This window comes from Bison bison, unplaced genomic scaffold (assembly GCF_000754665.1).
Source record: "Bison bison bison isolate TAMUID 2011002044 unplaced genomic scaffold, Bison_UMD1.0 scf7180017864508, whole genome shotgun sequence".
NCBI lineage: Eukaryota > Metazoa > Chordata > Mammalia > Artiodactyla > Bovidae > Bison > Bison bison.
Window position 1 is genome coordinate 12,910,455 of NW_011495064.1, and position 27,854 is coordinate 12,938,308.

Consider the following 27,854-nt stretch of genomic DNA (forward strand, 5'->3'; position numbering starts at 1 on the left):
TGTAGAAAAGCATTTCAAGAGCTTTTAAACATTTTAAAGACAGAAGTGCTTTTAATACTTGAGATGCTCATTTGTCTCCTATACTTCCTATTTGTTAGGATATTCCTTTCAAAGCACCAGTTTATCATGGAAAGAAGTTGCTTATGTACCTAAAGAAACACTTACTTCCATTTCCTTTTTTTCCAACTGACTTAAATTCTCTTAAAACACTAATCTCCCCCTTTCTTACCAGCGCCTCCAAGTTAAACGCCTAACATTGCCTCTGGAGTTCCCCGTTGTGTCTGCCTTCAAGTCTTTGGTCTTACAACCACCAGCTTAAGGTCTCAGGTTTCACTGACAGAGATTCTCTTCTTCACCTCCTTTTGTTTTTGTTTGCTTCATTGTTTGTTTTAGGGGGAAAAAAGAAAAGGGAAAATACACCTCAAACTGAGCTCTTAGTGGCAATGTTTATATTCTTTAGTAAGATAGATCCTGAGTGTAGATCTTGACCTCTGAAAACAAATTCATTAGTCTGTATAACTATAATGGCAGACCAGTATTTATGTTCATACTGATCTAATGCAAACATTTAGTGTGGAAGTGGATCATTGTTTTAATACTTAACATTATAATTCCATTTGAGGAGGTGAAATTCCCAACAAATACTTGAACAATTATATGAAGTAAAGCTAGAAAGTGTAGAAAATGTTATTGTTCTCTGAGAAAGATATGTGAAACCTTTTATTTTGCTATGTTAAAAATAATCTCTTCTAACGAACACTCAGTTTAATGCAATATCTTTAATAAGTTTTTTGATTTATTGAAGAAGTGGCCATGTAGGCAAAAAAAAAGCATATCATTATTTTATTATATCCGTTTCCAGTTAATTTCATATTTGTTATGCTGGGACAAATCTGGCTATAACCTAGATACTAAAATGTACCAAATATCAAGTTGTATTGTACATGATCTGAGTTGAAACTTGTGTTCCAACAGCAATTCTTCAACACCAACTGAGTGAGGAGTAAAGTTGCTCAGTTGTGTCTGACTCTGCAACCCCACTGACTATACAGCCCATGGAATTCTCCAGGCCAGAATACTGGAGTGGGTAGCCGTTCCCTTCTCAAAGGGGATCTTAGATCCCCTTAGGGGATCTTAGGGGATCTTCCTAACCCAGGTATCAAACCCAGGTCTCCCACATTGCAGGCAGATTCTTTACCAACTGAGCCACCAGGGAATCCCAGCAACAGCTGGGTGTTCTACAATTCAATCCAGTTCTAACAGTAACTACCTGGAGTTAGTAGAGATTCTACAAATTAAGGGTTCAGTCCCACAAGACTGCCCCTCTACAGATGTCAGCTACAAGCCTCAGGTGTCCTCAAGCCACTCCCACTTCTTTCTAGCTGACTACAGATTTTGGGGGCTTCCCCGGTGGCTCAGATGGTAAAGCGTCTGCCAGCAATGCAGGAGGCCTGGGTTCGATCCCTAGGTTGGGAAGATCCCCTGGAGAAGGAAATGGCAACCCACTCCAATACTCTTGCCTGGAAAACCTCATGGATGAAGGAGCCTGGTAGGCTATAGTCCATGGGGTCGCAAAGAGTCGGACCTGACTGAGCGACTTCACTTTCATTTTTTATTTTCACAGATATTGAGCTCACCACATCCCCTTTCAGTTCAGTTGTTGTTGTTCAGTTGCTAAGTCATGTCTAACGCTTTGGGATCCCATGGACTGCAGCATGCCAGCCTTCCCTGTCCTTGACTATCTCCTGGAGTTTGCTCAAATTCATGTCTGTTGAGTCAGTGATGCTATATACCCATCTCATCCTCTGCTGTCCTCTTCTCCTTTTGTCTTCAGTCTTTTCCAGCATCAAGGTCTTTTTCAGTGAGTTGACTATTCACAACAGGTGGCCAAAGTATTGGAACTTCAACTTTAGCATCAGTTCTTCCAATGAATATTCAGGGTTGATTTCCTTTAGGATTTACTGGTTTGATCTCCTTCTCCAGCACCACAATTCAAAAGCATCAGTTCTTTGGCCCTCAGCTTTCTTTATGTTCCAACTCTCACATCTGTACATTCAGTTCAGTAATTCACTACAAAAACTCACATAACTCACCAAAAATGCTGTACTTATGGTTGCAGTTTTATTATAAAGGCTATAACTCAGGAACAGCCAAATGGAAGAGATATACAGGATAGGATCCTGGGGAGGAGGGTGGCAAAACAGAATTTCCATGTCCTGTCCTTAAGGAATCAGGCATGTCAACCTTCCAGCACATCAGCATGTTCACCAAATCAGGAAGATCCACTGAGTTTCAGTGCACAGAGTTTTTATATGAGGGTTTTATTATGTAGTGAAGTGAGTCGTTCAGTTGTGTCCAGCTCTTTGTGACCCCGTAGACTGTAGCCTGCTGATTAATTAATTAATTAATTAATTCCTGTCCATGGACTTATCCAGGCAAGAATACTTTAGTAGGTAGCTATTCCCTTCTCCAGGGGATCTTCCCAACCCAGGGATGGAACCCAAGTCTCCACATTGCAGATGGATTCTTTACCATCTGAGTCACCAGGGAAGCCTGAAGCATGATTGAATAAATAAATTGCTACATGATTGAAATCAACCACCATCCCTTCCCCTCTCTGGAAATTGGGAGTGGGGCTGGAAGTGTCAACCCTCTGGTCATAGGCTTGGTCATTCTGGTTTGTGCAGCCCCTCCCTTAAAACTACTTAAGGGCCCTCAGGAGCCAACTTCTCAGCATAAACTTAGGTATGATCAAAATGATTCAATTATGAATTGCTCAGGAGCTTTCCTTTTGCTTAGGACCTTTGGAAGATATAAAACTCCTTGTCAGGAGCTAGGACCAAAGACCAGGTATATTCCTTGTTATATAATAGGCCTCAAGAGTATATTTGATTCAGTCCCATAGCTTTAAGCAAGTGAAATATTATTGCCTTCATTTTACAGAGGAGACATCTGGCACTAAAAACTTATATGATAGACCCAAGGTCACATAAGTAAAATCTAGAAATGTTGGAATCCCAGTTACCTTAGCTAATGATATATCCATTTCCTGTGAACACCAATCAATGTAGACTGAGACTCAGTTTTCCTAGCAAATTGTGAGACTATCCACGAAACTTATACCAAAGAAACATTATTGGCTTTCAGTTTAGAAAGAATTACAACTAACTTAAAAAAAGTCTAGCTCTTTTAACTTAGCAAACATCCTATGTGGAACCTACCTTAATCATTTCTCTTTTGGCAGTTTTGGTACCTTTGTATACCTTTGTCTACCCTGTTCAAGAGCACTGACAGTGTCCTGATACTTTTCCTTTTAATGAAAGCATTTGTTTTGTGTTGTGGACTTAACAAAACATTTTGCAGTTATAAGTCAGGATTGTTATTGTCATCACTTGCTGGGGAACCTGAGAGTCAAAGAGCTTTGTCTGGAAACATATACTGGTCAACTATCAGTTTTTTAAATATACCTTAATCATCCCCAAATGATTTGAGACTACTTTCAGTAGGATAAGTTGAAAAAATTAGTAAATTAGATATTAAGAAAAGAAAATGAGATGAAGAGAAGAAAGGAAAGAATACTAGCATAAGAATTAATAGAGAGGTACTGTAAAAATTTATTGACAGACATGGTGAAGAATATACAAAGGATATAGCTGCATCAGAGGGTGGCATATTTTAAAAATATGAGCTGAAGAGAAGCCATTGTGTAGTACCAGGAACATTTGTTTTGATCCTAATTTCATAGTCAATGTAGAAACAATTCATATTGCTGTGAATTTGGAGAGTGCTCTTTCCTTGTCATTTCAAAGTCTGAAATCATTCTTTGCACATTTCATTTTAGCTTTCATTCTTTACAGTCAACATCATCTGAAGCTGTGCTGTCCAAAACTGTAGTTACAGCCACAAGTGGCTATTAGAGCATTTGACACGCAGCTCAAATATGCGTTGTACTCTAAGTGAAGAACACATCCTGGATTTCAAAAAAAACCTCATGAATAATTTTTTAAATGCTAATTTTATGTTGAAATTAAAATATTTTAGATATATTAAGTAAAATAAGATATGCTATTATTAATTTTTCATTGATTTTTATTTTCTTAAGTGTATCTACTAAAAATTCTAGAATTACACAGGTAGCTCTTGTTTCTATTTGGACCGTGCTTTTCTAGAGAATTTTTTACCTTATGTTAAATGCCTACAGAATCCTTCTCAATGTAAAATTTCAGATAAACTTAATCTGTCTTGTGTCCATACAACAGAACGATCAGTGCTGAACAGACACATGGATAAGATTAAGTCCTTGAAAGCACAGTAAAAATACCAGGGATATAAAGTTGCTACTTTAGAACACCAGCCTTTCTCATCTCTCAGGAAACCCACGCCTTTCATTGCAAGTTCTCAGCTTTCTTTAAGATTATGCACAGAAGCACTGCTGTTTGCTAATTGGCAGAGGCATCTTTTCACTGTAGTATTAAAAAATCTATTATGAAATTGGCCTTTATTTTGCAAAATTGCAAAACTTCAGAAGAAAATTGTGATTTTACACAGATCTGTATATTTTTATGACTTCATTGTTATTGAAATGAAAAAGATATACACACATATATATGCATATATATGAGGAACGTGTAAAGTAAATATTTGCTTTCAGACATTATAGGTCAGGGATGCATATTGAAATAATAGGGGAATTAGGTTTTAACTGATTCACCAACTTACTTTTTTTTTGGTTTTAATTTTTTCATCTGTAAAAGTCCTCAGCAATTACAAATGCTCCTTTCAGCTTTAGGATTCTTGGTTGTAAACTCAAGTCCTAGGACATTTTGTGCTGTGTTTTTGGCAATTATTTATGGAATATTAAGGGAACGTCCAATGCCATGTGGCATGACATTGTTCTGCCACTTGTTATGGGTCTTGGCTTTCCTTAACCTTCTTCCTCTGCAATGCAAAGGGTACTCTGTTTAATTTGGTGAATACATCTAACGTGTTCTTATCCACCATTTAGAATACTATTTCCTTAAACAAAGAACACCACTGTATTTCTATAGAAGCACCCAGTGGCACCTGGAATCCATGACATGGTAGGAATTTATGTCATCTCCTTCTTTTAAATCTTGAATAAAATTATTTTCTAGTTTGCTTTGCTAGAAATCAATCAATTAATTTCATTAAACTGTTTACAGATTCTTCTTCTATGTTAGAGATGTTAGTAGGGCATAAAAATCAACTTCTCCAATTTCCTAGGTTTATTCCACGTAAGACAGCTGTGTCCAGGGGAGTGTGTTCTGTCATTGACACCAGTCTCGGCCAGTATCTGAACCCTCGTTTCCTTTCAGTGGTACGGCATAAGGGACAGACACATGGCGACTGATTGGCGTATTTACTCAGCGGCATCGTGGAAGTTCCTTCATGCTTGTGGCCATTTTCTCTCTTACAGTAGATTAATCTTTTATTAATTAAAAACCTATATTTATCTGTCCTAGTTTTAAATTGTCTTTTAAAGCAAAAGGAGCTAGGAGAATTAAACTTTGAAAACAATTTATGAATCTATTTAGAGTGCTGCTTTGGCATTTGCTATCAGACTCTGTTATTATCAGTTTTACTTGTATTTCTCACACAGAAACTCAGAATAGGTTAGATTGTACTTTACTCTGCCCTTCTTAAGGCAGAAGGTCTAGTGAGTTTAAAATATATGAAAGCAAAGAAAAATTTATATCACAGGATTATACTCTATGTAATTAAAGGTGACTGTTTTTTATGATCACATGTTCATACAAACGCTTACACAAGTATAGTCAGCTGAATCTTCAAGGAACTTGTCCCTCCCCACTCCCGCCCCCACCCCCGGGCCTCCCTTCCTTTTTCTGTCTCCTTGATAGCTCTCTCATCTGTACTTACTTCCTTATGTTCTGGCCTACCTTTCTCTGACCATCAGGGCCTTGAGTGGAGTCCCTGTGGAGTCCATCAACTCTTCTTCGTAATTAGCTTAGTGGAACCACTGTGAAGTGATGCAAGAAGGCTTTAACTTCCCCAGAGCTACACTTCACAGTCTAGCACACTCCTTATCTGTTGCCCCAGGGACCCAATACCAGGAAACCGTTATATTAATACAGCAACAGCAGCTCTTATTTTTAATCCCATAAAAACCACATGTGACCTGACCTGATCTCAAGATATAAACAAGTACCCAATATAGTTTGAGTTCCAGAATACTGATTTTCCTTTCTCACCTGACATTTTGGCCAAAAACAAAACCCTCATCTGTTCAGTGGAGGCTGGTAATGCTATCTTGTCCACTGTCTAACTTGGAACTTCACTGAAAGCAGTAGTATATTATGCTAACCAGGAATTTCTGGTTAAAATTTTGCCCACTGCCTTTTCAATTTTCTCTTATTTGAACAAATTAGCTTTTCCTCTAAGAATTGCTATTTTACCTACTTCCCAGATACTGTACTAGTTTTGATTTTTTGAAATAAATTTTGCCTTGCTCATCGTCCTTTGAAAATTATTCTTGTTTTATGGACAATTTGCAAAGATTCAGAGGAATTTCTTTTATATTCTGTTTCCCACAAGTTGCTTTTGATAAGTTCTCAAATGTCCTGTCTGATTACAGATTACAGACTAAGGCAGCCTTTTTTTGGTGGGGGGAGCTGTTTTATTTGGTGACCTTGTTGTTCAGTCGTTAAGTTGTGTCCGACTCTCTGGAACCCCATGGATAGCAGCACACTAGGCTTCCCTGCCCCTCTCTCTTGGAGTCTGTCCAAACTCATGTCTGTTGAGTTGGTGATGCTATCTAACCATCTCATCCTCTGCCACCTCCTTCTCCTCCTGCCCTCAGTCTTTCCCAGCATCAGGGTCTTTTCCAATGAGTCAGCTCTTCACATCAGGTGGCCAAAGTATTGGAGCTTCAGCTTCAGCATCAGTCCTTCCAATAAATATTCAGGGTTGATTCCTTAAGGAGTGACTGATTTGATCTCCTTGCAGTCCAAGGGACTCTCAAGAAAACTATCTAGCACCACAGTTTGAAAGCATCAATTCTTCCGCGCTCAGCTTTCTTTATGATCCAACTCTCACATCCATACATGACCACTGGAAAAACCATAGCTTTGACTACTGAGAACTAAAACCTAGGAGGCACCTCTCAGATAAAACTGTTCCAAAAAGGTAAGGGAGGAGCCGGAATATATAGGAATTTTTGCTGAAAAAGAAAACAGAGTCAAACATCAATAGATTACCGCTAATCACAGAAGGCAGACATCTCAAATTAATGATTTTGGTTCTTGTCTATAGATGGAAAGATACAAAAGTCTGACTCATAGAATTTATTCCTTTGATGTGTATCCTAACTATCTTGGGCCAATATCCTGTTTTTCTGCATCCTGAAATCCCTTCAGGGCATAGTTAGGGTAGCTGCAATGGTTGATGGCTTGATGGTGGACAACATGTGATTTTTACCAGAATGGCAGGCAACATTCTTGTTTATTGAAATGGCAGGCAACATTTTTTTATCCATATTGATGTTAAAACTTAGAAGTGCTGTATCCTGGGAATCCTTCAAGCAAGAGGAGGGAAAAAAGGAGACACATAAGTCAAGCTTTTCCAGGCCCCCACCAGCCAACTTCACCTATAATCATTTAAGGTTTAACCTTTCTGAGTTTAATTCACTTTCCTTTACTCTCTCAAGGCCTTGAACTCTGAAAAACTATAATACTGTTCTCTGGCTATAAGGCATCATTTTGACTCCTCAAAGCCTCTTCTAACTGTGACTCTCCCATTTTTTCTAATTAGGGTTCTATGCTCTTTATCAAATGTATATTTTGTTTTCCTCAGCGAAATGTGAATGTACCAAGTAATTTTAAAGTTTATTTAAACATTTTTTTCCTCCCCTCTCTAAGTGGTAGTTCATTTTAAGAAAAGCCTTCAAGAAGTCTAGAAAGCATTTTGAAATTAGTTGAATTCCTCTATTTTCTACTTTGGTAATTTTTATTTCAGTAAAATATGAAGGTTATTAGAACTGTAAACCTGTTGGATATTTTTGAGAAATTAATATTGATTTAAAAATATTGTCACACCTCATAAATTTAAGTGTGTATGAGAATGTGAAAAAATGTTGGATATTTGTTAAGTAAAAGTGAGAGGTTTTTTGTGTGTGATTTTCTTTCCCTGTTTATACCTTCACTTAACAGTATGCCACCTTTCCTATAATTTTTATACCTCCCTTTAATTTTTTTAATGAAATATTTATTTCATTAAAATATTTTTTATACTTGCAAATTGGATTTGAGAGTCAGGCTCTGATAGCAGTTTCAACTCTTGAGAAACCATACTGTGATTAAGGGCAGTAAAAAGGAACTGGAGTGAGCCAAGCTCTCAAAAAGATGGCTTGGCCAGAAGCTCCAATAACCTGAACAAGTCTTTTAAGAGAAAGCTTTCTTGCCAGCCCATTGGAACCTTGATTCAGTCCCCAGATAACATAAGATAGTCAAAGGTAGGATTTGGTTCTCTGTGAAGTGGAACAAGCACCTTGATATTCTTGTGAGGCTGGTGCCACTCTGCAGAACTCCAGGCACTGGCTTAAGCCTCTTAGAGACTGAAAACCTACTACAGATCTTGGAATGCAGAGACAAGTCCAGAAAGAGGCGTCTTCACTGTCCCATTCATCCGTTGGTTCTACTTGGCCACTAGTACAGACATGTTCTCCTTTTCATTTGTGATTATAAAGGAAAGCGTCTCTGTGTTCATGGAGTCAATCTGTGTGTGTTTCAATGGACTGGGGGCTGCTGTACCCCTCCCATGTGTAGTTGTTCTCGTCTCTGTTAAGCAGCCTCTGAGAATATGGGTGTGCAAATCAATCCCAGTTGCCTGTAATGCTAAATCCTGAACAGGTTATAGCTCTTGTTACTAGAGAAAATAGCACTGAATAATTTGGGGATGTATGTGTTCTTCTATTTCCTGTTCTCTGATTATAAAAGTGGTCTGTACTCACTTTTAAAGTTTATAAAATGTAAAGGAGAATAAAATCCCGTGTAATCGTTCTCTCTCTAACAGCCTCAGCTAACATTATGAGATGAATGCCTACTGTCATGTGTTTCACTGTTACTGTATTTTACATAGTTGAAGATAAATGCAAATTTTAATTTAAAAATATTCACACTTTCTTATGCTATTAACATTTTTCATATATGTAAAAAATTGACTCTATAGGAACAGTCCTGTTTTAAAGGAAATATTGAATCACAAAATTATAGGAGATCTGCTTAATATATTTATTGATTTTCTAAAATAATACTAGTGAAAATTCCTGTGCTGTGGCTAATACACTAGTAATTAGTCATATCAGCCTCCTTTAAGTGAATCACTTAAATATTTGCCCATAAATTTCAATACCAACTCACTAACTTACAACTGAATGGAAGCTGAATTTTCTTCTAATGTTTTGTCCTGGATATAAAACAGTGTTTCTTTACATTTGTTTGGTCACCTACTCTCTGAGAATTCAGTAAAACATACCCACCTTCTTCACAGGGAAACGCATATTCCCACAAAAAACTAATTGTAATGATAATCAATTATGATATGCCAGGCACTCTACTCTGCCAGTGGCTTTACATGTTATTTCACTTAACCCTCATAGCAGCAGTGTAAGGAATACACTGCCACCCTCATTTTTGAGATAAAGATATTGAACCTTTTAGGAGATTAAGTAGTTTGCACATATCCATAGAGCTAGTAAGTAGAACTCAAACTCTGATTTTTAAAACCCCAGAGCCCATCCCCTCAATCATTGTGCACCTAATTTTAGGAAGCTCATATATTCCTAAAGCCTACTTATTGATACTCATGTTAAGGACTCCTTACTATTGCAATCCAAAGAGTTTCATTGGCAGTAAAGAATGTGTGTAATTAATTGATCTTGTTATTTCTGTAAAGTATAGGTATTTGTTGGACATCTACTATTTTGAACACTTTGCTGTGTTCTGTGATATAGTCCTTACCCCTAAGAATTTTACTGTCTACACGAGAGGATAAGCACTACATTCATAAAATAATGAGAAAATATAAATATGAAGTTGAATATATAGTATTTAATATTTCTATATTAAATAATTAATCTCTTAACTTTGTTGCACCTGATGCAATTGTCATTTTCTGATTTATAAAATTAAAATCAAATCTAAAAGGCCACTGTGTCCTCTGGGAACCTGGAAAATTGAGTGTGTCATAAAATGAGATCTATAAAGTGTGACTTACTAAATATGTATCAGATCCAGATACCTGAGTGGTTTCATCAGCATCATGTCAGCCCCAGGGAGCATGCCCAATAACGAGATTCAGGAATGTGTAGCCAGCTCTCAAGCACTCAACCCGTGTATCACAGGGCAGTCCTGTTGAACTGAACATGTGTAGGTCAGCAGAACACCTTGGCAGTTGCTGTGTCTTGACTTGTGGGGTTCCTACTGACAGAGGAAACTTCAGTACTTCAAATGATGCAGCATAAGGCATATGTCATATGGGAGTAGCAGTGATAATCTACCAACATTGGATGAAATCGTCAGACATAGGAAGCTTATTTAAGCTGACTGTCTGACCATCAAGGCTGTCAAAAAGAGTGACTGTGGCTATGACTCAAAGAGCTGCTTTCTATAGGAGCATAGTATGAGAAAGTTGTACATGTGATTGAGCAGCTGTTATATACAAGGTTATCACAGATGATTGCTATGAAGGATGGATTATTTAAGCTTTTATTAACATGGCTCTTATCATGTATTTGTACAGTTTTAGAACTTTACCCTTTTAAAACTTTAATTATCTGTGCTATACATATGATGGAATTAATTTATAAATGACATATAAATTTTCTTTCCAAAGTAAATAGAAACTTAGTGTGTTGTCATTCTATATAGTTTATCTCCTTCCATTTGAGTTATTTTTATTTGAAATCTCTGAAGTAAGACTATTTTGTGAAAACTCCAGGATAAGAATGTTTTTTTTTATTTCACATTTGTGCTCTATATAATTAGTTTAGCAAATTGGTGTAAATTTTATTTCATGTAGTGTTTTTATATTCCCTGCAACTTGTTAACATTATTTTTTAAAGTAGGGCAAGGAATTTATGAAAACCCATTAGACATTTCCTAGATGGAAAATATTTTTAAAGAACAGGAATATCTGTCATTGTTCGTAAATCATCATTTGAAGCTATCCAGTTACTAGTTGTTTGGAGGAATTTTCCAGACATATATGCAAATAAATTGGTAGATTTTATTTAATTTCAAAAGAAAATATGATACCAACTTCCTGTAATTTCTTAAATTCATTCCTGGAGAAAAATAAAATCAAAAGGAAAACATCCCTTTTCATATTTGTTTTGAGCAGATATTTGAGTTGTTTTTGAAGTAAATAGTAGATTGATGTTAAATGTTTATCTTGCTTTGTTTGACTTCACAGATAGAATTCAAGGGATAGTAACTATACAACTTTTGAATTTTCTCTGTCTATTTTGTCTGTATATAGGGGCTTAAACAAGACCTTTCGATTTCATAATAAGCAGGGCTTAGGGACAATAAAACTTGACATTCTTAACTGTTAACTAGTACATTTCCCTGTAGTCCTATGCAGTTACCTTCTTCTTAATGATGTAGATGCCAGAGTCATAAACTAAGCATGTACCCAAGGCACTATTGTAAATTGCAAATAGCATTCATGTGTCTCTTCGACCTAAGACTCAATTGGAGTAGAGGAAGAGAAAAATAATTTTTAAGAGTGAAATAGAAGTCAAAAACAAAGAATACACTAGGAGGATGGACATATACAAAAATTTCCTAAGTTTTTGCAGTGATATACATTTAGATGGGTCTTTTCATATCTGCAATACTCTTTTACTGAAGAGCCAAGCACTGGATTGGGGCAGCCTCTGCTGCTGGTGTGTGTGTTTGTGTGTCTGTGTGTGGGTTGGCAATAATGCACTCATGAGATAATACAAATAATCAGTGAGGGAATAATTAATGATGTGGCAGGGAATATTTTTTGATAAATGCTTGGGGAATGAGGTGACAGGCGTGAAATTAGAAAATTCCTTCAGCGATCTAAAATATAAATAGCTTTCGGAACTGAAAAGAGTTTCACAGCTGAAGATTTTATTGTGTTGAGAGGAAAAACTTTTTTCTCTCCCCCACTCCCTCCTCCTTTGCAAGTTGTTTGTCCATTCACAAAACAAATACTCTGAAGCCCAGCGCGGCTCATGGGAATAAATTTCAGGTCGAATTAGTACAGTTTCCTTGCTGTCAGGATGCTGGAATTAATGGTGTTTTGATGACACGAATTTTGAAGGGCAAACAAAGAAGCTGAAGGGAGAGAGACATGACTCCTTAGAAGCTTGGTCCTCCTCTCCCCCAGCCTCTCTTGTCTTCCCTGTCATCCGTCTGCCAATCTCCCTGTCCATGGTTAGTTAAAGGCGCTTTTTATCCTCTTTTCTTTCCCACAGAGTTTGCCAGATCCGGCCCGGTGCCTGGGTTCCAGGAGGACACGCTGCAGTTGGCCTTCATCGACTTGAGACAAGTAAGTCTTTGTGTTTTTGTTTGTTTTTCTTTTAAGATGTGTGACTGAAGACCATCAGGTCTTAAGGAAAAGGAGAGGGGAGGGGCATTGGCATTGGCGATTCACACTGGAGACCTAAGGGCTTTTCCCTGTGTTTGAGGCCACCTCTTTTATTTAGCTATCTGGGATCCTTAGCTATGGTGGAGTTAAAGGTTTTGTGGATGGAAGGAAAGGGAGGAGGTGGAAGGAGGGCCCCAGAATGTAGTGGGACTCAAGTGACCCTCAAGTGATGTGACCCATTGTGCTATAGTTGGCTTTTGCAGACACAGCAGAAAAGATAACTCGGCAAACTGATGCTAAGCAGGTGCACTGATGCAGACTGCCTGCTTAGAGAACTTCTGTTTACAGATAATGAGGGCAGTAACAGTTAATAAAAATGAAATATTTTACATTCTGGATTGTTGGTTTGGTTTGTTGACTTTTTTTTCTGTTCCCTTAAGTCTTCTCATCCCCACCTTTGTAGAATGTGGTCAGCCATGAGTGACTGAGTGGTCATTGTAGATGACTAGTAAAGGCCCTGAACAGTCATGATAACCTGACAGGTAACTCTACTGAAGTAGTGTGGTGAAAGCGGGTACTTAGGTATACCTGAGGTTTGCAAGCCCATGAGACAGAGTCATTCTGTAGAGCTGTTGCTTGCAGATTGAAAAGGGTGGGTCGGTGGGTCTTGGTGGATTTGGTACAGAGGAGCAGTATGGGTGGGGGCCGACAGAGGGAGAGGGTTAACTGGGCTCTGTCATCTCTTCACTCTGAAGATGGATGGGGTTGGATAGAAAGTGTGAATGAAGTAAGAATCAATGACTGATGCTTCTCTCCTATTAAAACAATCTTTTTTTTTTTGTCTGTTTTTAAAAGGGTGCTGGCTTTGTTTCTCCTGCCATAATGATGCAGTGCCTCTTGTTTTCAGAGCTGACAAAGTTTGCATTCTGAGAACTTTTAGATGCCCAGGGTATTTCTTAAAGCTGTAGGACCCCTTGTATTGGTAGTCTCCTTACCACTGTGACTCGATTCATGCTAGCACAGCTTTTAACCCATAATGGATGGCTTGAGCTACCCCTGAATCCTTGTGGATGGGTGGTGTAATCTGTCATCTGATGACAATTCTGGAAAGCCCTGTTAAGCAGAAAACAGAAAATTGTGTCTCTATAGACCCGCAAAGTTTGAGGATTCAGGCTGTGTCCCAGAAACGTGTGTCAACTTAATATTTAGGAGTTGAGATGGGGGTTCTCTTAAACATAAAGGCTTTCTCAGCATGGTCCCAAATGGAGCTGAGTATCTCTTTCCACCCTTTAGACCTTCCACCTGTGGATTCAGCAACTCAACTGAGGCGTTCAGGTTTTAACCCCTTGACTGATGTTAAGGCTGAAAGGTTGGGATTTTGCTTTGGAGTTTTGTGGTATGGTATCTGTCTGACTATCCCCACACTGTTCTTTCTCAGAGACTTCTGAGCCAATTGGCTTTTCTTGGAAAGCAGAAATTGAATTTCATTGGAAAAACACATCCAAGGAAAAAATTTTCTCTTCTCACTGTTCATGAAAAGGAAGTGTGGTAATTCTCTCAAGTTTGTGGTTTTGGTCCCTATGGAAAGTAACTAGTGTTCACAGAAAATGTTAACTAAAGGAGTAAGTTAGAAAGCACAGCCAAAATAAGGTGGATCTGAGCTGGGATGAATGCTGAAATACTTGTGAGTTCTCAGTGAGCACTGTTGTTTATGCTTAAGTTCCTATTTTCTATTACATTTTTGTTCTCAGAGTTCCTTGCATGAAATTTTTAGGAGTAGAAAAAACTCTAAAACTCACTGAATCACAAGAGTATGCCTCTTCCTATTGAATCTATCACTTAATTTCTATTTATGTCTGTCTCTATTAAGGCAGCTTAAATTCTTCTTAGATCATATGAAAAACTTCCCTAGCTCATTATTAGCATTATTTAACCTCAGGTAGGTTAAATCAGTGTGACAAAAATGATCTTTCCCCATCCCATGCTGAAAATGCATCTCTCTTTGTAGTTCATCTTAGTCATTCTCATAAATTAATTAAAGTGAGCATTGTTTTTAAAGGGAGCAGTTTATGAACTATAAGAGATGTTCAGATTATAAATAGAAAGCCTGGAAGCATGTTTTCAAATAAGACATGATTAGGTGTCCTTTAATATATGTCCGTTTGCCTGCACTCTTTGGACTCCTAAAATAAGAGTTGCAGAATTTTGGGGGCTACGCTGGGTGCTGATCTTAAAAATCATGTAAATGTATCCTGATTTATGGAGCTTCCGTCTGCTAGTAATTGAATCTTTTTCACACATAACATTGTTACCCACTCTATATCTAGTTCTTACGTGGTTGATTTTATACACCACAGCTGAAGGTTTCGCTATCTTTGGACAGTGTTTGTCTTTTAAGACATTTTATTAACAAACCAGATTTTAATCATTAAATCGTTACTTAATAATTAGTCATTTCATTATTTATTTAGCCTGTCTAAACCTTTAATGTCTTGACTCAATTATCCACCTTACTACTTGATTTGACTGTTATGTTCCTTATAAGTCAAAGATAACAGTATTGATCAGAAATGGCTGAAGTTAAAGAAAGAAATTAAAGCATGTTATAGGATACATATATGCACCCATGGAAAAGGGGGATTTGTGCCCGTTCAGTGCAGCAAGGATGTTCTTTTACTGTCATTGAGTTTATTTTGCTCTCTGGTTTATGAATATATTCATGCTGAGCATGCTTTTCATGTCCTTTTGCTTTAGAGTGTTTCAGACTATCAACTGAATTAAAATTTTGAAAATATTCAAAACATAGAATATTTGATGAAATCATCTCTGTACAGACTATAATAACAGAGTGTCATTTGAAAGCCATAGAATTTTATTAGGAAGCAAATTAGATGTGGATAGCAAAACTATTTATCCTTTCTGAGCCATCCTGTCTACTCTGATTTTTCTACTTCTTAAGGAAAAAAGTGAAATGACATTCTGAATACACAGGATTTCATGATATTTTACATTTGTAAAACACTTCAGAATTAAAGCATATTTATACACATAAGTCATTTGTCAGGTTTGTGGATTTAGAAAACCAGCTGTTAATGGAAATTTGCGCAAATCAAAGGAGAAGGCAATGGCACCTCACCCCAATGGTACTCTTGCCTGGAAAATCCCATGGACGGAGGAGCCTGGTAGGCTGCAGTCCATGGGGTTGCTAAGAGTCAGAAACAACTGAGCGACTTCACTTTCACTTTTCACTTTAATGCATTGGAGAAGGAAATAGCAACCCACTCCAATGTTCTTGCCTGGAGAATCCCAGGGACGTGGGAGCCTGGTGGGCTGCCGTCTATGGGGTCGCACAGAGTCAGACACGACTGAAGCAACTTAGCAGTAGCAGCAGCAGCAGTGCAAATCAAAATCTTCTTCTTTTACACTTTATATTTTCTGTATTCTGAAGCTCATGAAAGGATTGCAGTACAATTTCACATCCATGTATCAAATGTGTGATATTTCTATTAAAATCCAAAATTTGGATTAATCCTAAATATTGAGAAGGTCAGCTTAAGGGCTCACTTATTAACTGCCTTGAAGTAGCATGTATATTCTAGGTACTAATAGTTGCTGTCCCTTAATGGTTCATAATTGAGAGTAGCAACTCAAGGCCACTAGCAGATCCTCAGTAGTTATTTGATTCTCAAACAGTACTATGGTTGGTATTTTCTTCTGTTGTTAGAGTTTAAGTAAATAATGCCAATGAACACCAGAATCTTAACTTTAGTTGATTTTCATTTCAGTCTATCAAACTCTGAGTGCCTACTATGAACAAATTACAACTTAGGTGTTGTGGGAATAGACAGTGGATATAATACACTCTAATAGCAAAGAGGTGAACAGCAAATACTGGATTCTAGTATAAGGCACACTATGAGTAAGTATTTCATTGGAAAGCTAAAACCATTGTGTGTGTTTCAGTTATTTCAACAGCTTTCGCTGCATAACAGATCACCCCACAACATATTGGCTTAAAATAGGAATCATTTATTTAGCTCATGTTTCTACAGACTGGACAGATTCAGCTGAGCTCATCAGACTTTGAGATGAGCTACTAGAGTGGCTGCAGACTACCTGATCCAGGATGCCTTAGCTAAGCTGACTCTTCTCTGCTCCTTGTGATTTCTCTCTAACCAACTGCCCAAGCCAGGCTTCTTCACATGGCATCCTGGCAGGGTTCTGGAAAAGCAAGAGGAAATGTGAAAACCTCTTGAGGCCTACACTTGAAATATCACTTCTTCGGCATTCTGTTGGCTAGAGCTGGTCACAGATAGGGGCAGCCCAAATTCAGGGAATAGAGAAATAGATTCCAACTTACAGTCTCATTGGAATATGACTTTTATATAATGATGCAAAATAAACAATGCAAATCAGGAGCAAAATTGAATCTCTAAGTACAAAAAGAGGCCATGAAGTAGAGAGGTCTTTGTAGGCCTTGGCAGTATAAAATTTTTCATGGAAAAGGTGGAGAGTTAAACCGAGAGGAGAGTTAAATCAAGAATAGCTGGATTTAAGTACTGTTTGGAAAAATCTGTGCATGTGTCTGTGTGTTTGTTGTTAACCAGGATCTAACTGTCTTTCTGCCTTTAACTATTAAGCTCATCTCTTTAAATACCATTTTCTTAATTTCTCTTCTTTATTCTTTGTTTTTACTTTTCAGCTTCTTTTTGGACCTCTTTTTTTATGTTCCATATCTCCTCATCAAATGCTGTTTATTACAAGCTACCCTGAAACATTTCACATTTCTGTTATTCCTTTCATTATGAGAGTCTTAATTTCCCCTGATAATTATTACATTATTTATTTAATTTTTAGCTGTTCACCTTCCATTTCTGACCAATAGGGAAAGGCTTGAATGTGTTCTTTAGCAATGTCACATTATTTTCTGTTCTTTGGCATCAACAATTATTTACTTCCAATATACTTAAGTTTTATAAAGCTGAATGAATTAGGTTGTGACATTGCATCAGATCTCCTGAATGGAGCTTGTTGGCAACGACTCTTAAACAGCAAAGCCATCCCAAGATATCTGTGGCTTTTTTTAGATTGAGTTGGTGACATTCCCTCTAGGCCAGTTATTCTCCAATTTCTAAACCTTCTGTCTAAAGTAAACACAGTGCATTTCCATTGCAGGCACTTAACATGCCTTAAAAACAACTATAGGACCTAAAAGAAATAATTGTAAATTTCTTTGGAGATATTGAACAAATTCTGGTATTATACCTGTTAGAGATATAGAGGCAAAATCAGTAAGTTAGCCAACATCAGGTAGGGAAACCTGAGAACCACCCAAGAATCTTACTGCGTAGAACTGCCCCTTTTATTTCCCCTCCTATCTTGATCCTGTTCAATAAAATTTTGTCTTTTTATTATATTTACTTTCTGTCTTTTTTGGCCTACCCTCAAGTTTAATGAACAGTGTTCCATTAAGAGGAATATGTTCCCTTTGCTTGACTGCTGTTGGCTCTTATGGAAAAAAATCCTAACTTCGCTTTATAATCACTTATATTTTAGCCTCAGTAGAATATCCATTTATATCAAAAAACCGCTTTTGTCTAATATGGCATATATCAAAATGATACTTAATAGAATTTATTTTATATTATTTCACCCTAACCAGACTAAACAACCCCTAACTAGGTGATTAGGAGGCTAGGCTAGGGGGCAGGCATTAAAGGCCTCAAGGATCAGTCTTCATCACTGATCATTTCTTCCAGTATTAAACTGGAAGAAAGCCATCTCCCCCATGTACTTCTTAATAGGGAGGGGTGGTAGCCTGTAGTTTTCCCATGTATTTACTGAGCAGTTGTCAGTAAGTGATGGTAAAGAAGGGAGGTGTGGGTGTAGATAGATAGGGGAAAGTTTTTATGAAAGGATGTTCCTGTTGGAGGAAAATAGAGACCGTGGTGTATTAACCCTCTAGTATTGAAGTGTGTGGATCAGTAATGTGGTCAGTAGAAATACTCTCCAGGTGCTCAATTGAAATAGTTTGTGGGTATTTAATAATGACTTATAAAACTGGGAGTCTGCTGCTGCTGCTGCTAAATCGCTTCAGTCGTGTCCGACTCTGTGTGACCCCATAGACGGCCTCCCACTAGGTTCCCCCGTCCCTGGGATTCTCCAGGCAAGAACACTGGAGTGGGTTGCCATTTCCTTCTCCAATGCATTAAAGTGAAAAGTGAAGGGGAAGTCGCTCAGTTGTGTCCGACTCTTAGCGACCCCATGGACTGCAGCCTACCAGGCTCCTCTGTCCATGGGATTTTCAAGGCAAGAGTACTGGAGTGGGGTGCCATTGCCTTCTCCAGGAAGTCATCTACACCAGAGTTATTAATCAAATAGTTTGATAACCCATGAAATTGGAAGATGTCATTTATATAAATGATGTGAATGGTGGGGTTGGAAGGATGGTTTAAGGCATTAATTGAATTATCTAGGAAAAGATTATCTGCACAGCCAATATGATAGCATATGTAACCTATCCCTTGGACAGTAGGGAGATCAATGCAGTATGTCCTAAATTTAGTAAATCCTAAAGGAAATCAACCCTGAATATTCATTGGAAAGACTGATGCTGAAGCTGAAACTCCAATACTTTGGCCACCAGATGTGACGAGCTGACTCATTGGAAAAGACCCTGATGCTGGGGAAGATTGAGGGCTGGAGGAGAAGGGGAAAACAGAGGATAAGATGTTTCGATGGCATCATCAATTTAATGGACATGAGTTTGAACAAACTCAGGGAGATAGTGAAGGACAGGGAAGCCTGGCTTGCTGCAGTCCATGGGGGTCACAAAGAGTTGGACACGACTGAGTGACAAACAACAGTGTAGGTAGATGTCATTTCAGGAATGAAATCCAGGGTTATCATATTCCAAAGGCATTTGCTGATTAGAAGAGGTTGTAGTATTAATAATATATTGGAACACCTTCACAAATCTATGCTGATACAGAGCTACTAAAAGTTCCTGCAGGCTATAGTCCATGTTTTGATATAACCATGGCAAGCACTTGAATGTTAATATAGACCTCCCTAATCAGAAAGTATTTATTCATTCATTCATTCAACACTATGCCTAGCACTGTTATAGTGGGTATAGTGATATAGGGGGTATAGGATAATGAATAAAATATGATCCATCCCCTTGTGGAGCTTATATTCTGGTATAGTTTGCCCATGGTTGTAAAATAGGCCTTTTTAATGTTCTGGCCTTCCAAAAATCTCTCTTCATGTGACCCTGGTGCTTTGAGAGAATGCCATTTTGTCTAGATAATCTATTTTTTGTATTGATGCTGTATTGGTCAGTTTTAGGGACAGCTGCAGAATTTTCTGTAAAGATCCCCAGGACAAGGTGAAGTCTGTTGCATATTGATAAGCAGGCTTTCACAAAAGAGTATTTAGGTATGGTTGGCAGCCTGGCATAAATAAGATAGTTAACTTGAAATACTTCAAAAAATAGTCCTTTGGTTTTTGAAGGCAGGTTTTTCTAATTGTATTGACAAAATTCTTTTGCCCAAGTTGTTTTGACAGATGCTTATAACCTTCACAGTGATACCTCTAACCTTAAAGGAGGTTCTGACAGCAAATAATTTGTATTCTGAAGTAGGAGAAAGCTAACACTTTTAGGTCTCTAAGTGTAAGTAAGTGAAAGTCACTCAGTCATGTCCAGCTCTTTGCGACCCCATGGACTATACAGTCCATGGAATTCTCCAGGCCAGAATACTGGAGTGGGGAGCCGTTCCCTTCTCCAGAGAATCCTCCCAACCCATGGATCGAACCCAGGTCTCCCGCATTGCAGGCAGATTCTTTACCAGCTGAGCCACCAGGGAAGCCCTTTTGGGTCTGGTTCTGTAAAAAAAAAAAGAAAGTAAAAATGGGAATATTTCCAAGAATAGACTCTACTGAGCTAGACTTTTGACCTCAGCTAAGTCAACACTAGATCAGCATACACACAGATGGGGCACAGGTGAATAAGGTCTTCAGCTGCTGCAGTGTGGCTGCAGCTTTTGCAAACCAGATATATCTCCTTACCTTCCTCAGGACAGTATTAACTAGAGCTGTCACAGAAGCTTTACAGAAGGAATTGCCAGTAATATGTCATACATTCTAGGATTTACTGAATGCTTTTGGTTGGTTGGAGAATTTATTCTAGAACTGTTGAGACTTTGTCTCACCTAGACCAGCCTCTTAACTGGGGAGGAGGTGAGCTCAGAAATTCTGTCTTAGGGCTCATTTCTGATTTAACACAGAACCCATTTTTTCTAGACCAGGGTTTTATGAAATAATATCCAAGTAGAGTACAACTGTTTGGTAATAGAAAATCGTATAAGGAATCACTTAAGAACTAGGAAAAGACCCAGATATTTAATGGGCCAGATAACATTATAGCGTGTTAGGAAAACCATTTCCTATTTATTAACCTCTCTCTATGGAGATCATTTTAGCAATTCAGAGGTCTAATTTCTTAAAGTCTCATGGAATCATTTCAGGAGGTCAGGAGTCAGAGGAGAGGGAACAAATATTACTGGTTGATCCTCACCGCATTGAGACCATAGTAGTCTCAGAAGAAGGAGACTCCTCAATGATTTTTTTGAAGTGAAGAATAGTTGGGGCCTTGAAGGGAAGGGGGAAGGGTTAATGAGCTCCACTGTGTATTTGCCAGGGGCTTTGCTTTTCCTCTGAGAGGAGGCATATCTACTTAGCAAAAATTTAGGCAACAGAAACTCTCTGCACAGTTGTGCTTGGTGGAGAGGCCTCTTAGCTTCTTTAAGGGCCTCCTCCTGTAGGTAGTTTGTGTGTCCAAAATGCTGAATCATTAATAATAGGATATTAATGACAGATACATGGAAATAAGCAATGGATGAAGAACCTTCAGTTAGAGGGGTTGTGGACAATCTTTTGGGTAGCACGAGATAAAACACCAGGCTTTTGATGTGTTTTCCCACAAATAATACATTGGATTTGGCCTTTGACTTACAAGCTGGCCAGGCTAACGTTTTCCATTGTTACTGGCAACTCATATTGATACAGTCCTGGGTTAGATGGCTCATCTAATCTAAAGCTGGTCAACAGAGTTGTCCACTACTTCCTACTTTAAACTGGAGGCAGAGAGATCTGCCAGCTAGAGATTCTACCCAAGTATAGAATAGCCTTTCCGGAAGAGTGAGTCTATAGTCTGTGACAATCCTCCTACTCCTTTGGTCCAGTAAAATCTCTGTAACATTTAATATGGGCATGGTGCCAGCATCACTCCAGATAGCCCCATAGTGAAATATGTCAGTTCAGAGGCTAGTTTCATTCCCTTTCAACTCTTATGTGAATAGCGAATGAGTGTAGCATAGTAAGCCACATGGTTATTTCTACATTGGCTCATAGACAACATTTGTGATCCTCATGCTAAATCATAAAAGACCTAGGCAGTCTGTGAGACTAGCTACTAGGCTGACCTGAGGCACTGCACCACTCTCTACTTTCTCAGCAAGCCAAGCCTCAGAAACAGATTTCTCCCTTACTTCCAACACAGTGTGGATATGCATATGCATAAACCTGGAATTTGTGAATTTCTTAGATAATAACATCTTAAAGAGAAAGGACAGGAAAGTCATCACCAATGAATTTCCCTGGGAGTAACAGTGGAGTCAGAGGCTGTTGTTGGTAGTGCTGGCTGAGTTGCAGCCTGGTGAGCTCCCAACACAAAGCTCATCTGCATTAACTACACTGTCTAGTGTCCTATTAGAGGACACTCACAGGCCAGAGGGCAGTAGAGCCAGTGCGTGCGTGCTCAGTTGCTATGTTGTGTCCGACTCTTTGTGACCCCATGGACTGCAGCCCACCAGTCTCCGCTGTCCATGGAGTTTCCCAGGCAAGAATACTGGAGTGGGTTGCCATTTCTTGAAACTAATTTTTAACAGGGCTTCCCTTGTAGTTTAGTCGGTAAAGAATCTGCTTACAGTGCAGGAGATCCAGGTTCGATCCCTGGGTCTGGAAGATCCTCTGGAGAAGGAAATGGCAACCCACTCCAGTATCCTTGCCTGGAACATCTCATGGACAGAAGAGCCTGGTGGGCTGCAGTCCATGGGGTCATAGAGTGTATCCTACTGGTAGCCGCTGGAGGGCAGCAGAGAGTGACAGCAAAGGGCTAGATTTGGGGAATTGGGGCATATTTCATTTTGCCAAGAAAGAAGCCCCATAACTGTAAGAGAATTAGCTCTCTGGGAGCCACCATTACAAGCATAGGCCCATGGTGAACAAGGAACAAAGAGAACATCCAGAACCTGATCTGAAGATTAAAACCCTTTATTAGGCAAGTTCAGAAACCAGGATTTGGTAAAGAAATGAAGTAGAATGAACTATGAAAGGGGAACCAGACATCAGTAAAGATCGGGAACCAAAAGGGCTGTCTAAAGTGTCAAGTTCAATGAAGCAAACAAAAATGGAACAGGAACCAAGTGAAAGAAGCAACTACAGTGGGACGCATGCCAGAGTGAGTGCACTGAGGCAAATGGACAGTCAGGAACGACTGACTCAGGCAGCCGTACAGGAAGGAGCCTTTTGTAGGACACCTATCAGCAAGCAGGGAGCTGCAAAGGAATTTCAGACACAATCACACAGCTATATCAACGGGATGCTCACCTCATAAAGTAGTCCCTCCTTGATTAGACAGGATTATTTCTTGTTTTGGTCTTTGTTGATTTCAGAAGCCAAATAACCCATTGAGAATGTGGAGAGAGAGAAATGATAAGGCATTTTAAGATGTGACCAAGGAATTATTATATATGAAATGTTAAATTTGGGCATGAAGCCCTTCTGAATAGTATTGTTTTCAAAGGACAGCTCACTTTCCTAGTATAGCCTCTGATGTTCCCTTTTGGTATTTTTACACTGTAACATTTGCTGAGAATATCCAGTGGAAAAGAAAACCAGGCTCTTGACTAGTTATATAGGCAAGATCCCAATCAATCCAAGATTTGGGATCTGTTCCCAGTAGGTTAGCAGAGAGCTTTCTGGAGTCTATTCTAATTGCTATGTAAGCAGATTTCCAAACCTCTTAAGTATGGAGAAAGAAAACTCTTTTTTGGCCTGTTAAAATTCTAGTGTCTCCCTTTGTTTCAACTCCTTAAACATCAGGAAAAGGAAATTCTTGTACCTGCAAATTACAGTAACCTTATGGTGACTGTTAAGACAGCATAATGGTTAAGAAATTTGGAATCAAGAAGACCTGGATTTCTAGCTGTGATATTGGCAAATTATTTGACCTCGCTAAGATGTAGTTTTCAACTATCTTTGATTATACGCTTACCAAATACTGTGATGTAATTACAATATCTTATTTAGTGCTTACTCCAGCATTTTTAATCTTATAAGCTATAAAATCTTCATTTTTATAGACTAAGAAATGTTTCCATAGGTTAGTTCATAAATATAACAGGTGAATAAATTATGCTATGCCCTATATTAAAGAAATATCTCTCATCAATAAAAAGAATAAACTACTGATACATCCAATTCTAGAATTTATGTAAAATTCCAGAAAGGGAATTTCATACAGCATATTTGAGATTCATCCATGGAGTAGACGTATCAGTAGTTCATTCCTTCCTTATTATTGATGAATGATATTCTTTATATGGATATATTGTACTTTATTTGATTTTTCACCTCTTATGAACATTTTGTTTCCAATTTTGCACTATTGTAAATAAGGCTGATGAACATTCAAGTACGAGTACTTGCATAGATACATGTTTTTATTTCCCTTGAGGAATTATTGGAGTATATGTTTGACTTTATTTTTTTAAGGTCAAACTAGTTCCCAAAGTGGTTGTACCATTTTCCATACCTGTCAGCAGTGAATGAGAGTTCTGGTTGTTCCACATTCTCTTCAACACTTGGTGTGACAGTCTTTTATTTGTTTGTTGGTTTGTTGAGGCATAATTAACATGTAGTAAAAATTCATCCTTCTTAGATATACAGGTCTATAAATTTTTACAAAGTTGTGCAATTGTGTAACTACCACCAAAATCAAGATACAGAATATTGCCATTACTCAAAAAATTCCTTTATACTTCTTTGCAGTGAGTCTCTTCTTTCTACTTTCAGCTTCTGACAATGATTGTTTTGATCTCTGATGCTACAGTTTTGCCACTTAAAAGGAATAATACATATAAATGGACCCATACGTTTCATTTGACATCTTTCACTTAGCATGATGCTTTTGAGATTCATTCATATTGTTACATATATTAGTAGTTTCTTCATTTTTATTACAGACTACTATTCTGTAATGGGGATTATTTATTTACTCATTCACCAGTTGGTAGATATTTGGATTTTTTCCAGTTTGGGGAATATTATGAAAAAAAAAACCCACAATAAAGATATGTGTAAAAGTTTTTATGTGGACATGTGTTTTCATTTCTCTGGAGTACTTAGGAGTGGGGTTACTGAGTCATATGGTAAGTATATGTTTAACTTTATAAGGAACCATTGAACTGTTTTCAAAGTTGCTTTACCATTTTACATTTTCACCAAGAATACTTGAGAGTTACAGTTGCTGTGCACCCTTACTAACATTTGATAGTGTCAATTTTCTTTTCATTTTTTAACATTCCAATAGGTATATATAGTGTATCTTGTGGTTTTTATTTGCATTTGTGTAATGACTGTTGATGCTGAACATTATTTTGTGTACTTATTTGACATCTGTGTTTCTTCTTTTGTGAAGTATTTGTTCAAATCTTTCATCCAGTTTTAAAAATAGTTATTATTGAGTTGTAAAAGATTTTTACATATTCTTATTAGCAATTCTATTAGATATGTTTGGCAACTTTTTTCCTTAGTCTGTAGCTTTTAATTTTCTTAACAGTATTTCTTCAAAAGTTTGAGATTTTTACCCGAATAAAATATAGTTCACAGTGACATCAATTTTTTCTTTTATGGCTCGTGCATAATGTAGAACATGAAGTTCTTTGTTAAGAAATTTTTACCTAACCCAAAGATACAAAGATTATCTCCTGTTTTTTCTCTAGGACTGTTATATACAGTTCGGGGTTCTGGTTTTTTGTTTGTTTGTTTGTTTAAAAACCCACATTTTATTTATGTAGATGCATATACCTATATATATATTTTAAATTTTATTTTATTTTTAAACTTTACATAATTGTATTAGTTTTGCCAAATATCAAAATGAATCCACCACAGGTATACATGTGTTCCCCATCCTGAACCCTCCTCCCTCTTCCCTCCCCATACCATCCCTCTGGGTCGTCCCAGTGCACTAGCCCCAAGCATCCAGTATCGTGCATCGAACCTGGACTGGCAACTCGTTTCGTACATGATATTTTACATGTTTCAATGCCATTCTCCCAAATCTTCCCACCCTCTCCCTCTCCCGCAGAGTCCATAAGACTGTTCTGTTTTGTTCGTTTGTTTGTTTACATTTGCATCTCTGTTCATACTTTCTGAGTTAATTTTTCAATGTAATGTAAAATATGGTCAAGGTTCATATTTTTATATAGAATGTATGTGTTTTGTAGCCCCATTTGTTAAAAAGGCCATACTTTTTTTATTGATTTGCCTTGAAACCTTTATCAAAAATCAGTTGACCATAGATGTACTGTTCTATTTCTGGACTCTATACTTTGTTCTGTTCATCTGTGTGTCTGTTGTTTTACTCTGTCTTGATCTTGCTTTTATATTGTCTTGAAATGAGGCAATGTGGTATGTCCTCCTGTATTTTTTCTTTTTCAAAATTGTTTATTTACTCTAGGTCCTTTACATACATATTCTAGAATCATTTTGTCCATTCCTACTAAAAAAACTCTTGGTGGAATTTTGACTAGAATTTTACCAAATTCATAGGTCACTTTGGAGAAAATTGACATTCTGACAATATTGAGTCTTCTAATCCATGTACATAGCCTGTCTCTCCATGTATTTATGTCTTTGATTTCTTCTATCAGTGCTTTGTACTTTTTCAGATAATGTGCACATACTTTGCTAGAATAAATCAAAGTACTTAATGTTCATTTTAAAAGCTATTGATTTATGTCAATTTTTAATTGTAAACTGCTAGTATATAGAAACCCAATTGGTTTTTGTATGTTGATCTTAAATATCAAAAATTTTAAGCTCACTTATTATATCTAATAGTACTTTATGCATCTTTGGGATTTTCTAGGTAGACAGTTATGGCATCTGTGAATAAAGACAGTTTTACTTCTGCCTTTCCAATTGATGCCTTCTGACTTGACTAGTTGCACCAGGACCTCCAGGACAATCTTATATAGAAGTGCTGAGAGTGGATTCCTTGCTTATTCCTGATCTTAGTGGGAGAATATTTGATCTCACACCATTAAATGTAATGATAGGTGTAAGTTTTTTTATGCTTCTCATCAGTTGAGAAATTTTCTTTTAGTTCTTAATTTGCTTAGAGCTTTTATTATGAAAAATATATCAATTTTGTTGTTGTTGTTTAGTCACTAAGTTGTGTTTTACTCTTTATGACCCCATGGACTACAACACGCCAGACTTCCCTGTCCTTCACCATCTCCCAGACTTTGCTTAAACCCATGTCCATTGAATCAGTGATGCCATCCAACCTCTGTCACCCCCTTCTCCTGCCCTCAATCTTTCCTAGCATCAGGGTCTTTTCCAGTGAGTCAGCTCTTCCCATCAGGTGGCCAAAGTATTGGAGCTTCAGCTTCAGCATCAGTCCTTCCAATGAATATTCAGGATTGATTTCCTTTAGGATTGACTGGTTTGATCTCCTTGACATCCAAGGGACTCTCAAGAGTCTTCTCCAGCACCACAGTTCAAAAGCATCAGTTCTTTAGCACTCAGCCTTCTTTATGTTCCACCTCTCACATCTGTACATGACTACTGGAAAAACCATATTTTTTACTATATGGACCTTGGTTGGCAAAGTGATGTCTTTGCTTTTTAATATACTGTCTAGATCTGTCATAGCTCTTCTTCCAAGGAGCAAGCGTCTTTTAATTTCAGTATCTCATCATTTAATTAGTCACTATTAGTTTCAGAGAAGGCAGTGGCACCCCACTCCAGTACTCTTGCCTGGAAAATCCCATGGACAGAGGAGCCTGGTAGGCTCCAGTCCATGGGGTCGCTAAGAGTCAGGCACGACTGAGCGACTTCACTTTCCCTTTTCACTTTCATGCATTGGAGAAGGAAATGGCAACCCACTCCAGTGTTCTTTCTGG

The 27,854-nt window shown here is 37.8% G+C and overlaps 1 protein-coding gene across 3 annotated transcripts in view; it reads left to right on the plus strand.

Annotated features, from left to right (window-relative positions):
* Nucleotides 1-27,854, plus strand: part of EXOC6B (exocyst complex component 6B) — a 734,244-nt gene that overhangs the window by 552,574 nt on the left and 153,816 nt on the right. For all 3 annotated transcript variants that reach the window (XM_010829771.1, XM_010829772.1, XM_010829773.1), the window contains one exon: nt 12,485-12,558. In XM_010829771.1, coding sequence (XP_010828073.1) covers nt 12,485-12,558 — 74 coding nt within the window. The remainder of the gene's footprint in view (nt 1-12,484; nt 12,559-27,854) is intronic.